The sequence below is a fragment of the Phocoena phocoena genome, chromosome 10, assembly GCF_963924675.1.
Source record: "Phocoena phocoena chromosome 10, mPhoPho1.1, whole genome shotgun sequence".
In the NCBI taxonomy this organism is placed as follows: Eukaryota; Metazoa; Chordata; class Mammalia; order Artiodactyla; family Phocoenidae; genus Phocoena; species Phocoena phocoena.
Window position 1 is genome coordinate 63,462,405 of NC_089228.1, and position 14,733 is coordinate 63,477,137.

General features: G+C 36.2%; 1 protein-coding gene across 1 annotated transcript in view; it reads right to left on the reverse strand.

Annotated features, from left to right (window-relative positions):
* The window catches only part of MLIP (muscular LMNA interacting protein), a 113,368-nt gene that overhangs the window by 19,535 nt on the left and 79,100 nt on the right, over positions 1 to 14,733 (reverse strand). The window contains exon 11 of the mRNA XM_065885943.1: positions 13,587 to 13,715. Within this exon, the coding sequence (XP_065742015.1) occupies positions 13,587 to 13,715 (129 nt within the window). The remainder of the gene's footprint in view (positions 1 to 13,586; positions 13,716 to 14,733) is intronic.

Below are 14,733 nucleotides of genomic sequence, written 5' to 3' on the forward strand. Positions count from 1 at the left end.
AAACGGAGCTGCAGGAATCAGACTCCCTAACTTCAGACTATACTACAAAGCTACAGTAATGAAGACAGTATGGTACTGGCACAAAAACAGAAATATAGATCAATGGAACAGGATAGAAAGTCCAGAGATAAACCCACACACCTATGGTCAACTAATCTATGACAAAGGAGGCAAGGATATACAATGGAGAAAAGACAGTCTCTTCAATAAGTGGTGTTGGAAAAACTGGACACCTACATGTGAAAGAATGAAATTAGAACACTTCCTAACACCATACACAAAAATAAGCTCAAAATGGAGAGACTTAAATATAAGAGTGGACTCTATAAAACTCTTAGAGGAAAACATCAGAAGATCACTCTGACATAAATCACAGCAAGAGCTTTTTTGATACACCTCCTAGAGTAATGGAAATAAAAACAAAAACAAACAAATGGTACCTAATGAAACTTAAAAGCTTTTGCAAAGCAAAGTAAACTACAAACAAGATGAAAAGAAAGCCCTCAGAATGGGAGAAAATATTTGCAAACGAATCAATGGACAAAGGATTAATCTCCAAAATATATAAACAGCTCATGCAGCTCAATATTAAAAAAACAAACAATCCAATCCAAAAATTGGCAGAAGACCTAAATAGATATTTTCCCAAAGAAGACATACAGATGGCCAAGAAGCACATGAAAAGCTGCTCAACATCACTAATTATTAGAGAAATGCAAATCAAAACTACAGTGAGGTATCCCATCACACCAGTTAGAATGGGCATCATCAGAAAATCTACAAACAACAAACGCTGGAGAGGGTGTGGAGAAAAGGGGTCCCTCTTGCACTGTTGGTGGGAATGTAAATTGATACAGCCACTATGGAGAACAGTATGGAGGTCCCTTAAAAAACTAAAACTAGAATTACCATATGACCCAGCAATCCCACTACTAGACATATATCCGGAGAAAACCATAATTCAAAAACACACATGCACCCCAATGTTCATTGCAGCTCTATTTATAATGGCCAGGTCATGGAAGCAACCTAAATGCCCATCAACAGATGAATGGATAAAGAGGATATGGTACATATATACAGTGCAATATTACTCAGCTATAAAAAGGAACAAAATTGGGTCATTTGTAGAGAGGTGGATGGATCTAGAGACTGTCATATGGAGTGAAGTAAGTCAGAAAGAGAAAAACAAATATTCTGTAAGGCAGAAATGGAGACACAGATATAGGGAACAAACGTATGAACACCAAGGGGGGAAGTGTTGGGAGGAATGATGAATTGGGAGATTGGGATTGACATATATACACTAATATGTATAAAATGTATAACTAATTAGAACCTGCTATATAAAAAATTAAAGAAAATTCTAAAATTGAAAAAGATAAATAAATAAAGCAAGTAAAAATCTAAGATTTTTAAACCTACATAAAGCAATGGAAGAGGGGCAGGAGAAGAAATCTTTGCTGTGGAAACCCGCACCCTTAGCAATATGGAAACCTGCACCTCTTAGTTCCTGTCTTCCTTGGTACATACACAAGTCAAGAGAAATCTTAAAGCAATAATAATAAAAATAATGATAAATAAATAAATAATAAATGGGAGAGATAAAAGCCTAAGTTTGACGAAGAGCTCCTATATGATTATATCCTGGAAGAAAAAGTAAATATTGTCTCTATAGGAAAATTTCTTTAACATTAAAAAGTTTATTGTGTTGATAAATTATCTATTACATATCATACATAACCTGTATATGATAAATTGTCTATTACCTATTACATATAGAGGAAGGGAAGAAGGGAGGAAGGAAGGAAGGCAGGAAGGAGTAGGGAGGGAGGGACAGAGGGAGTAAGGGGAAAAGATGAAGAGAAAAACTCACAAGGATTTCATTACTTGAATAATCAAAAACAACCTGGTAACAGTTGGAGACGCCAAATCTCTGGTCTTAACTCTTCCAAAAGAAATGTAACCCTGCAAGCAATTTTGATTCTCTTCCTTCAAAACTATTCAGTAAACCACTTAATCATTTCTACATCTAAAAATGTTGAACATTTTAAACTGAAAAAATTTCTTGATAAAAGGTTAGCAATGATAAAAAGATAATTTTATGACAAAGAGATTGAGCCATCTTGATTGAGAAACAAATGTTGAAAAGGTAGCAACTTGTGACAAAGCCAGTAGTCATTCATAATAAAAGGCAATATTATCTAGTTCACCTTTTAACAAAGGTGTTTGCTCTATAATTGTAACACATGGGTGATAAGGAAGTGCAGGTGAAGGTCACAGTAAAAATATAATTTGATGTATATATGTCTATGCCACTCTCTCACTTTGTCACAGCTACATATATACACTACCAAACGTAAAACAGATAGTTAGTGGGAAGCAGCTGCAGAGCACAGGGAGATCAGCTCAGTGCTTTGTGACCAACTAGAGGGGTGAGATAGGGAGGGTGGGAGGGAGGGAGATGCAAGAGGGAAGAGATATGGGAACATACGTATATGTATAACTGATTCACTTTGTTATAAGGCAGAAACTGAAATTAACTCACCATTGTAAAGCAATTATACTCCAATAAAGATGTTTATATATATATATATATATATATATATATATAATTTGATGAATAATTAGATAGAAAACTGAAAGTCACCCACATTGTCATCAAAGTTGAAAGTCAAACAGATAGTTTGGTTGGGAAGTCAGATGTCTAAGAAAACTCAGAAGAAAAGAAAGAATGTAAATACTACAATAAAGAAAATTCCCTGTAATTACCCGTTTACATTCTCTTTGGTGTGAAGGACACTCTTTAAATGGTCATTTTCACACAAAAACATGCTCTTTTCCCTATTGAAGCAAATTAGGAGGAAAATAAAATTTAAGAGGCATACATGCTGGAAAGCACTATTTCTCATTTTAACAAAAAGAAAAAATGAAAATATTTCCAGGAAAATGAGATGAAACTACAATACAACCCCCTTTCAATTCTGTCCACAATATTTTTATACATTTTTCTAGGGCTTCAAGAGAGAAATGACATACCTAATATCATGGGTTGAATTACTAATTTATAAAGAATGAGAGAAAAATATTTTATACCACATTTTATATAACTGAGGTTAGCAATTGCTTTTTCTATTAAGTTGAGACTCTTCAGTGCAGAAATCACTTTTGTCTAATTAAATACATTAAATGACCAGAAAGCAATCAGTATATTTTGCAAACTCACGAGTAGTCAGATAAACAAAACACCATTCCTCTTTTTGGTATCTTCATTTTCATTAGTGAATTGATTTTCTAAGCCTCTATGTCTTCTGGATGCCCATTTGTCCAATCAGTTCTATTAGTTATTTAACTCTGCCTTTAGTTATCAATAGAACTATGCCTCAAAGTACATCACCATAGTTTTATATCCATAGGTGGAGTGTAAGGATATTTTGTAAGAACTCAAAAGGACCACAAATTGATATAATAATGGATTGAAAGGTAATTTCAGAGAAGCATAAACTTCATTCTGAAATGTCTTTGTTTAAAAATCCATCTAATATAGAATGATGAGAGGAGACCTTCAAGATGGCAGAGGAGTAAGACATGGAGATCATCTTCCTCCCCACAAATACATCAAAACTACATCTACATGTGGAACAACTTCTACAGAACACCTACTGAACGCTGGCAGAAGACCTCAGGCTTTCCGAAAGGCAAGAAACTCCCCACATACATGGGTAAGGCAAAAGAAAAAGGAAAAAACATAGATGAAAGAAGAGGGACAGGACCTGCACCTCTGGGAGGGAGCTGTGAAGGAGGAAAAGTTTCCACACACTAGGAAGCCCCTTCACTGGAGGAGACAGGGGCTGGGTGGATGCGAAGATTCGGAGCCATGGAGGAGAGTGCAGCAACAGGGTACACAGAACAAAGCAGAGAGATTCCCGTACAGAGGATCAGTACCGACCAGCACTCACCAGACTGAGAGGCTTGTCTGCTCACCCACTGGGGTCGGAGGTGGCTGGGAGCTGAGGCTCTGGCTTCAGAGGTTAGATCCCAAGGAAAGGAATGGTGTTGGCTGCATGAACACCACCTGAAGGGGGTTAGTGTGCCACAGCTAGCCAGGAGGCAGTCCAGGAAAAAGTCTGGAACTGCCTAAGAGGCAAGAGACCATTGTTTCAGGGTGTATGAGGAGAGGGGATTCAGAGCACTGCCTAAATGAGTTCCAGAGACAGGCACAAGCTGTGGCCATCAGCGTGGACCCCAGAGATGGGCAGGAAATGCTAAGGCTGTGGCGGCAGTCACCAAGAAGCCTATGCACAAGCACAGGTCACTATCAACACCTCCCCTCCTGGGAGCCTGTGCGGCCCACCACTGCCAAGGTCCTGTGATCCAGGGAGAACTTCCCCCAGAGAATACATGGCATGCCTCAGGCTGGTGCAACGTCATGCCAACCTCTGCTGCAGCAGGCTCACCCCGCATTCCATACCCCTCCCTCTCTCGGGCCTGAGTGAGCCAGAGCCCGCTAATCAGCTGCTACTTTAACCTCATCCTGTCTGGGCAAGAACAGATGTCCTCAGGCGACCTACAGGAAGAGTCTGGGCCAAATCCAAAGCTGAACCCCAGGAGCTGTGCGAACAAAGAAGAGAAAGGGAAATTTCTCCCAGCATCCTCAGGAGCAGCAGGTTAAACTTCCACAATCAACTTGATGTACCCTGCCTCTGTGGAATACCTGACTAGACAAAGAATCATCCCAAAATTGAGGTAGGGGACTTTGTGATCAACTGTAGCCTTGGGGTTTGCTTTCTGCATCTAATTTGTGTCTGGTTTTATGTTTATCAGAATTTAGTATTTAGAGTTTATTATAATTGGTAGATTGTTTTATTGATTTGGATGCTTTCTTCCTCCTGTTTATATATATATATATTTTGCTTTTTCTCTTTTTCTGAGTGTGTATGTGTATGCTTCTTTGTGTGATTTGTCTGTATAGCTTTGCTTTTACCGTTTGTCCTAGGGTTCTGTCTGTTGTTGTTTTTTTTTCTTTGTATAGGTTTTAGTGCTTGTTATCATTGGTGGATTTGTTTTTTGGTTTGGATGTTCCCTTCATTCTTTCTTTCCTTTTTTTAAAATTACTTTTTAATTTTTTTTAATTTTTAATATTTTTCATTTTAATAACTTTATTTTATTTCTTTCTATCTTTTTTCTCCCTTTTCTTCTGAGCCATGTGGCTGACAGGGTCTTGGTGCTCGGGGCAGCTGTCAGGCCTGTGCCACTGAGGTGGGAGAGTCGAGTTCAGGACATTGGTCCACCAGAGACCTCCTGGCTCCAAATAATATCAAATGGCGAAAGCTCTCACAGAGATCTCTGTCTCAATGCTAAGACCAACCTCCACTCAACGACCAGCAAGCTACAGTGCTGGACACCCTATGCCAAACAACTAGCAAGAAAGGAACACAATCCCATCCATTAGCAGAGAGGCTGCCTAAAATCATAATAACTCCACAGACACCCCAAAACACACCACCAGACGTGGACCTGCCCACCAGAAAGACAAGATCCAGCCTCATCCACCAGAACACAGGCACTAGTCCCCTCCTCCAGGAAGTCTCCAGAAACCACTGAACCAACCTTAGCCACTGGGGGCAGACACCAAAAACAACAGAACTACGAACCTGAAGTGGGCAAAAAGGAGACACCAAACACAATAAGTTAAGCAAAATGAGAAGACAGAGAAACACACAGCAGATGAAGGAGCAAGATAAAAACCAACAGACGAAACAAATAAAGAGGAAAGAGGCAGTGTACCTGAAAAAGAATTCAGAGTAAGAATAGTAAAGATGATTCAACATCTTGGAAATAGAATGGAGAAAATACAAGAAATATTTAACAAGGACCTAGAGAAACAGAAAGCAAACAAACAATGATGAACAACACAATAAATGAAATTTAAAACTCTCTAGAAGGAATCAGTAGCAGAATAACTGAGGCAGAAGAATGGATAAGAGACTGGGAAGAAAAAATAATGGAAATAACTACTGCAGAGCAGAATAAAGAAAAAAGAATGAAAAGAATTGAGGACAGTCTTAGAGACATCTGGGACAACTTTAAATGCACTAACATTCAAATTATAGGGGTCTCAGGAAAAGAAGAGAAAAAGAAAGGGACTGAGAAAATATTTGAAGAGATTAGAGTTGAAAACTTCCCTAATATGGGAAAGGAAATAGTCAATCAAGTACAGGAAGCACAGAGAGTCCTGTACAGGAAAAATCCAAGGAGAAACATGCCAATACACATATTAATCAAACTGTCAAAAATTAAATTCAAAGAAAACATATTAAAAGCATCAAGAGGAAAAAAACAAATAACATAAAAGGGACTCAGCAAAAAATCTGCAAGCCGGAAGGGAGTGGTAGGACATGTGGTAAAGGGAAAAACCTACAACCAAGAATACTCTACCCAGCAAGAATCTCATTGAGATTTGACAGAGAAATTAAAACCTTTACAGAAAAGCAAAAGCTAAGAGAATTCAGCCCCACCAAACCAGCATTACAACAAATGCTAAAGGAACTTCTCTAGGCAGGAAACACAAGAGAAGGAAAAGACCTACAATAACAAACCCAAAACAATTAAGAAAATGGTAATAGGAACATACATATCGATAATTACCTTAAATGTAAATGGATTAAATGCTCCAACCAAAAGACATAGACTGGCTGAATGGATACAAAATAAGACCCATATATATGCTCTCTACAAGACACCCACTTCAGACCTAGGGACACATACAGACTGAAAGTGGGGGGATGGAAAAAGATATTCCATGCAAATGGAAATCAAAAGAAAGCTAGAGTAGCAATTCTCATATCAGACAAAATAGACTTTAAAACAAAGACTATTACAAGAGACAAAGAAGGACACCACATAATGATCAATCCAAGAAGAAGGTATAACAATTCTAAATATTTATGCACCCAACATAGGAACACCTCAGTACATAAGGCAAATGCTAACAGCCAAAATGGGAAATCGACAGTAACACAATCATAGTAGGGGACTTTAACACACCATTTTCACCAATGGACAGATCATCCAAAATGAAAATAAAGAAGGAAAAACAAGCTTTAAATGATACATTAAACAAGATGGACTTAATTGATATTTATAGGGCATTCCATCCAAAAACAACAGAATACACTTTCTTCTCAAGTGCTCATGGAACATCCCCCAGCATAGATCATATCTTGGGTCATAAATCAAGCCTTGGTAAACTTAAGAAAATTGAAACCGTATCAACTATCTTTTCTTACCACAATGCTATGAGACTACTTAACAATCACAGGAAAAAATCTGTAAAAACGACAAATACGTGGAGGCTAAACAATACAATACTTAATAACCAAGAGATCACTGAAGAAATCAAAGAGGAAATCAAAAAATACCTAGAATCAAATGACAATGAAAACACGATGACCCAAAACCTATGGGATGCAGCAAAAGCATTTCTAAGGGGGAAGGTAAGAGCAATACAATCCTACCTCAGGAAACAAGAAACATCTCAAATAAACTACCTAACCCTACCCCTAAAGCAATTAGAGAAAGAAGAACAAAAAACCTGCAGTTAGCAGAAGGAAAGAAACCACAAAGATCAGATAAGAAATAAATGAAAATGAAATGAAGGAAATGATAGCAAAGATCAATAAAACTAAAAGCTGGTTCTTTGAGAAGATAATCAAAATTGATAAACCATTAGCTAGACTGATCAAGAAAAAAGGTAGAAGACTCAAATCAATAGAATTAGAAATGAGAAAGGAGAAGTAACAACTGACACCACAGAAATAGAAAAGATCATGAGAGATTACTACAAACCACTATATGCCAATAAAATGGACAACCTGGAAGAAATGGACAAATTCTTAGAAAAGCACAACCTTCTGATACTGAACCAGGAAAAAATAGAAAATATAAACAGACCAACCACAAGCACTGAAATAGAAACTGTAATTAAAAAGCTTCCAACAAACAAAAGCCCAGGAACAGATGGCTTCACAGGTGAATTCTATCAAACATTAGGAGAGAGCTAACACCTATCCTTCTCAAACTCTTCCAAAATATAGCAGAATGAGTTGCCCCCAAACTCATTCTATGAGACCACCATCACCCTGATACCAAAACCAGATGAAGATGTCACAAAGAAAGAAAACTACAGGCCAATATCACTATTGAACATAGATGTAAAAATCCTCAACAAAATACTAGCAAACAGAATCCAACAGCACATTAAAAGGATCATGTACCATGATCAAGTGGGCTTTATCTCAGGAATGCAAGGATTTTTCAGTATACACAAACCAATCAATGGAATAAACCATATTAACAAATTGAAGGAGAAGAATCATATGATCATCTCAACAGATGTAGAAAAAGCTTTCCACAAAATTCAACACCCATTTATGATAAAACTCCTCCAGAAAGTAGGCATAGAGGGAACTTATCTCAACATAATTAAGGCTGTATATTGACATATGTGACAAACCCACAACCAACATCATTCTCAATGGTGAAAAACTGAAGCCATTTCCTCTAAGATCAGGAAACCTCTCACCACTATTATACAGCATAGTTTTGGAAGTTTTAGCCACTGCAATAAGAGAAGAGAAAGAAATAAAAAGAATACAAATCAAAAAAGAAGAAGTAAAGTTGTCACTGTTTGCAGATGACATGATACTATACATAGAGAATCCTAAAGATGTCACAAGAAAACTGCTAGAGCTAATCAATGAATTTGGCAAAGTAGAAGGGTACAAAATTTATGCACAGAAATCTCTGGCATTCCTATACACTAATGATGAAAAATCTGAAAGAGAAATTAAGGAAACACTCCCATTTACCACTGCAACAAAAAGAATAAAATACCTAGGAATAAACATACCTAAGGAGGCAGAAGACCTGTATGCAGAAATCTATAAGACACAGATGAAGGAAATTAAAGATGATACAAACAGATGGAGAGATATACCATGTTTTTAGAATGGAAGAATCAACATTGTGAAAATGACTATACTACCCAAAGCAATCTACAGATTCAATGCAATCCCTATCAAACTACCAAAGGCATTTTTCACAGAAGTAGAACAAAAAATTTTACAATTTCTATGGAAACACAAAAGACCTCAAGTAGAAAAAGCAATCTTGAGAAAGAAAAACAGAGCTGGAAGAATCAGGCTCCCTGACTTCAGACTATACTACAAAGCTACAGTAATCAAGAGAGTATGGTACTGGCACAAAAACAGAAATATAGATCAATGGAATAGGATAGAAAGCCCAGAGATAAACCCACACACATATGGTCACCTTACTTTTGATAAAGGGTGCAAGAATATACAGTGGATAAAAGATAGCCTCTTCAATAAGTGGTGCTGGGAAAATTGGACAGCTACATGTAAAAGAAAGAAATTACAACACTCCCTAACACCATACATAAAAATAAACTCAAAATGGATTAAAGACCTAAATGTAAGGCCAGACACTATAAAACTCTTAGAGGAAAACATAGGGAGAACACTCTGTGACATAAATCACAGCAAGATCCTTTTTGACCCATCTCTTAGAGAAATGGCAATAAAAACAAAATAAACAAATGGACCTAATGAAACTCAAAAGCTTTTGCACAGCGAAGGAAACCAAAGGAAGACGAACAGACAACTCTCAGAATGGGAGAAAATATTTGCAAATGAGGCAACTGACAAAGGATTAATCTCCAAAATTACAAGCAGGTCATGCAGCTCAATATCAAGAAAACAAACAACCCAATCCAAAAATGGGCAGAAGACCTAAATAGACATTTTTCCAAAGAAGACATACAGATTGCCAACAAACACATGAAAGGATGCTCAACATCACTAATCATTAGAGAAAGGCAAATCAAAACTACAGTAGGCATCACTTCACACCAGTCAGAATGGCCATCATCAAAAAATGTACAAACAGTAAATTCTGGAGAGGGTGTGGAGACAAGGGGACCCTCTTGCACTGTTGGTGGGAATGTAAATAGATATAGCCACTATGGAGAACAGTATGGAGCTTCCTTAAAAAACTAAAAATAGAACTACCATATGACCCAGCAATCCCACTACTGGGCATATACCCTGAGAAAACCATAAGTCAAAAAGAGTCATGTACCACAATGTTCATTGCAGCTCTATTTACAATAGCCAGGAGATGGAAACAGCCTAAGTGTCCATCGACAGATGAATGTTTAAAGAAGATGTGGTACATGTATACAATGGAATATTTCTCAGCCATAAAAAGAAACGAAATTGAGTTATTTATTGTGAGGTGGATGGACATAGTGTCTGTCATACAGAGTGAAGTAAGTCAGAAAGAAAAAAGCAAATACTGCATGCTAACACATATTATGGAACTTAAAAAAAAAAAAACAAAAAAACATGTTTCTGATGAACCTAGGTTCAGGACAGGAATAAAGACACAGATGTAGACAATGGACTTGAGGACATGGGGAGGGGGAAGATTAAGCTGGGATGAAGTGAGAAAGTGGCATGGACTTTTGTATACTACCAAATGTAAAGTAGATAGCTAGTGGGAAGCAGCCGCATAACATAGCGAGATCAGCTCAGTATTTTGTGACCACCTAGAGTGGTGGGATAGGGAGGATGGGAGGGAGATGCAAGAGAGAGGATTTATGGGGATATATGTATATGTATAGCTGATTCACTTTGTTATAAAGCAGAAACTAAGACACCATTGTAAAGCAGTTATACTCCATTAAAGTTGTTAAATTAAAAAAAAAAAATAGAATGATGCTTCCTGGCCTATGCCATTTTGATGTAAAAGTTGTTGATTAATAAGTTTCAATTACTTGATTAAGCATTTGGTTTCAAACTTTGCTTTTAGTGCTCAGGGGCTATCTCCAGGCAACTTTTCAGTTCATTATAAGTTCAAAAGTCTGCCTGGTTGTACCTTCTTATGCTACAGTAAATACATTTTTGTCTTGTCTCATCATCTTTGGTGTGTAACTTTTTGTAACAGAGTTTTGAAATCATATTTTATGGCAGTGAAGCTGCTAGGGGAAATTCATGGACTTAACAATCCTATCCAACATCTCCTGTCATGTGGGACTGTCCCCAGGACAGGGCAGATCAGTGAATGTGAGGTGTTTCAGTTTGGCTCAACTGTCGGGCTAAAGAATTTCCCATTACATGGATGGATGGTGAGATCAACTGAGTTTAGAACCATTCAATTTATTCTGTGGCAGCAGCAAAAGAGAACGCAATAGCGACCAGAACTGAATTTGAGTTAAGTTCTGATGAAGTAGCCATGCTGAGATCATAAATTGTTATTACTCAATTCATTATTTAAGGAGCTTTCAGCATTTATGCTTGTGAGCTGTCTTTTGTATCTGCCTCCATTGCAGATTTTGGCCACAATGAAGTGGTGGTTATAGCTCCATGTAGAGGCCAGTTGATAGTATATGCAGCTTCCCGGTTTCCTAGTATATTCATTTTTCCTCTCCTGCAAGGTCAATGAATAAGATCAGGGAAGGTCTGGAATTCACTTTTAAGTGCTCTGCTAGATTTCTTTCAATTCTGACAGTCTGCTGACACAGAAGTTGGGATATACACAAGAATAAACTGATTGAAAGAAAATATAAATAAGTCTATGCACCACGAAAATACTTGCAGAAGAGCTCAAATTTTCTACAAATTATCTGAAAATACATAGGTTTATGGTGTACATAAACAGAGCTTTAAACTTGTTGTATAGTCAGGAAAAGCTATGAAAAGAACTGGCAACTCCTTTTAATGAAAAGAATTTCTTACAGTGGAAAATGGAGTTTATCATTCCAGAGGACAATAAATTGTGATAAATTATAGTTAGGTTAACTTGACATTCTACAAAGAATCTTGTTTAAGGTAAAATGCATGAATTTAAAATTATACTAATACAAAAGAACAAAATTTTTATTTTACAGAATTAGATCATATTTGAAGAATATGTTGCATGGATAATATGTGAAATTTATTTTAACTGTTGGCATTTTTGTCATATAATACTAGATTACTTTTATAAATTTTTATAATAAGCCCATACTGTCTAAAATGTCACATTAAGCCTCTAAAATATCAGTGTCATATAAGCAATAGATATATAATGAATATTTTCATTGATGATGGAAATATGCCTTCCAAACAGGAATTTCCGTTTCTTTTATGTGCAGATTTAGTGAACACACCTTATATAGCAATAAGATTTCCCTATTTAATTTAATTAATTAAGGGCTCCCTTTTATTCTATAAAATGAGAATAATTGCCTCTAATTATCATTTTCAATGATATTAGTGTCTCCTAAAAATGCTTAACTTATTGAAATCCTATCAGTCTTCACAAAGTATATATAAATAAGCAGAAAACATTATCATCTCCATTTTATAAATAAAAACTGTAGCTAAGCATGAGAAAGTATTTATAATGAACTTTTTCAAGGCTTTTAGCCTACTCACAGTTCTTAGATTTTAAATAACCCAGATTTTAGAATTTGAAGGATCCTTAAAAAGTACCTCTTCTGAATGCCTCATTTTATGCGTTAAGACACAAACTGGGCGAGATGAAATACCTTGCTCAGTGTCATAGAGCTAGTATAATACGAGACAAGATATTTCTTATGTTTCACAAATATGACCATAATTTCTATTTTCAAGAATATTGTTAGTTATCATTTTCCAGCTGAACTTTAAAAAGAGTATAGCACCTTACGTTCTTTTGCAAGTCTATTCTATTATAGATTACCAAATGTGGTGGTGATCTTGCACATCCTGGTTGTACCCACAAAGGTTTCTGGATTGCTTGCATTGCTGAAGCATGTAATAATGTTTGAGATATAAAATATATAACCCATGTCGCTTTGTTGCATTTGAAGAAGACAAATAAGGATGTAAGGTTTCCCTTTGAGATAATTTATGAAATTTTATATTGCATAAATGTGTATTTTCATGTTTTTCCTGAATATCTTATAAAGCACCATCAACAACCTTCCATTATACCTTCTTCAACATATAGGATATATAAGGGGAAGATAGTATACCTTTTTTGCACATAAACCGAAAAAACAATGATGCCTTAAAAGAACTTAAGCCCTTATTCCCTATCTAGTAACACTCAATCTAGGGTATCACATCATCTCTATTACGTTGATATGAATCCAAGCAATAGATCTTCTGACTAATATACCATACCTAAAGCATTGCATTGCTTCAAAAGGAAGCAGGATTTTAGAACTAAGACTGCAGCACCTGTATGACCATTTAATCAGTGACTCCATGATGCTTTATAGGAAGTAATATCTTGGTCCCCAAAACAATACAAACAATAGGTAGAAAAATTTTAGGAAAAAGCATTTAAATACTTCAAAATATCATCCTGAAAATACTTAAGAATTGTTTTATTATGTAAAAAAATAGATCTTTTTTATTACTAAGGATATTCCAATCACAAACATTTTCTTGCACACACCATATTCATAGAGGCATCTCTATGTTTTGTACAGTTATTTATCCAAATATCAAAGACTTTCTCATATGCACACTCACCTGATCAGAAAAGAAGTCACTGTGCTCTTCCAGGTATTTACTGAAAGGGTTGGGTTCATAGACTTCCTCCTCTTTTCTCAGTAATATTTTGGATTTTACAGGTACGGGGCGAATTACTCCAGGCTTCGTCTTCATGAATATCAAATTTTTAAAAAATAAAGGAAAAAATACTATTAAAATGAATACATAGGTATATTAAGTCATTCATATATTCTCACAGCAATTTTTTTTGTTTTCAAATGATTTTATAAATACATAAAAACAGCTAGAAATCAAATGATTTTTAACTAATGTAACTAGTTATAGTTACCTGTTACAGCACAATCAACTCATTAAGATCTACTATTATGACGTTCAAAATGCAAAAACATCTTCCTTTATCTAGTCAAACATGTTCCTATATCCTTGCCAGTGTATTCAGTCAATAAATATTTCATTTGACAAATATTTATTGAGAGCATCCTCGGTGCCAGACAGCGTACTCATTTGGGGCATGATAGTATAGACAAATCTAGGACAATCCAGCAAGCCCAAAACAACTTTCATTTTCTGGAAAGCCTAAAATCCCAGAAGCCATGTTCAGACTGTGTATGATGAAACCAAGGGTGGCTTTCTGACACAAGGGGATGGGGGCTGGGTAGCAAACAGATATTCTCTTCCATGAATATGGAACACTGCTTTAAACTGCTCTGCGGCCATGCTGGGAGACTGAAATTATAATACGTGGATTTGGGAGCTATGGGAAAGACTTAATCTGCCATAAAAGCAGATCTGATGAGATCAAGAAAAATACAGCAAAGTGTATGGAGAAGAGACACACTTGAGGGCTTTCCAGAATTGAATTCCAAAACATTCCTGGGACCCAGCTGAATTTCTTCTCTGAGGCTTCCTAAGATTTTCCTTTTCTTTTACACAAAATTCCCTTTTTTTTTTTCCAACTCAGGTTGACTTCTATAACTTGCAATCAAAAGAGTTTGAGTGAATAGACCAGTCATTTCAGATTCATGGATTTGTACCCAATGTCAGTCTGACGAGAGAGAGAGAGAGAGGAATCTAGTTTGGGACAATTTCAAAATGATGTTTCACAAACACCAAAATCTCATTACACTGTAAAATGTCACAAAATGATTGATAAGTTTACAAAAAA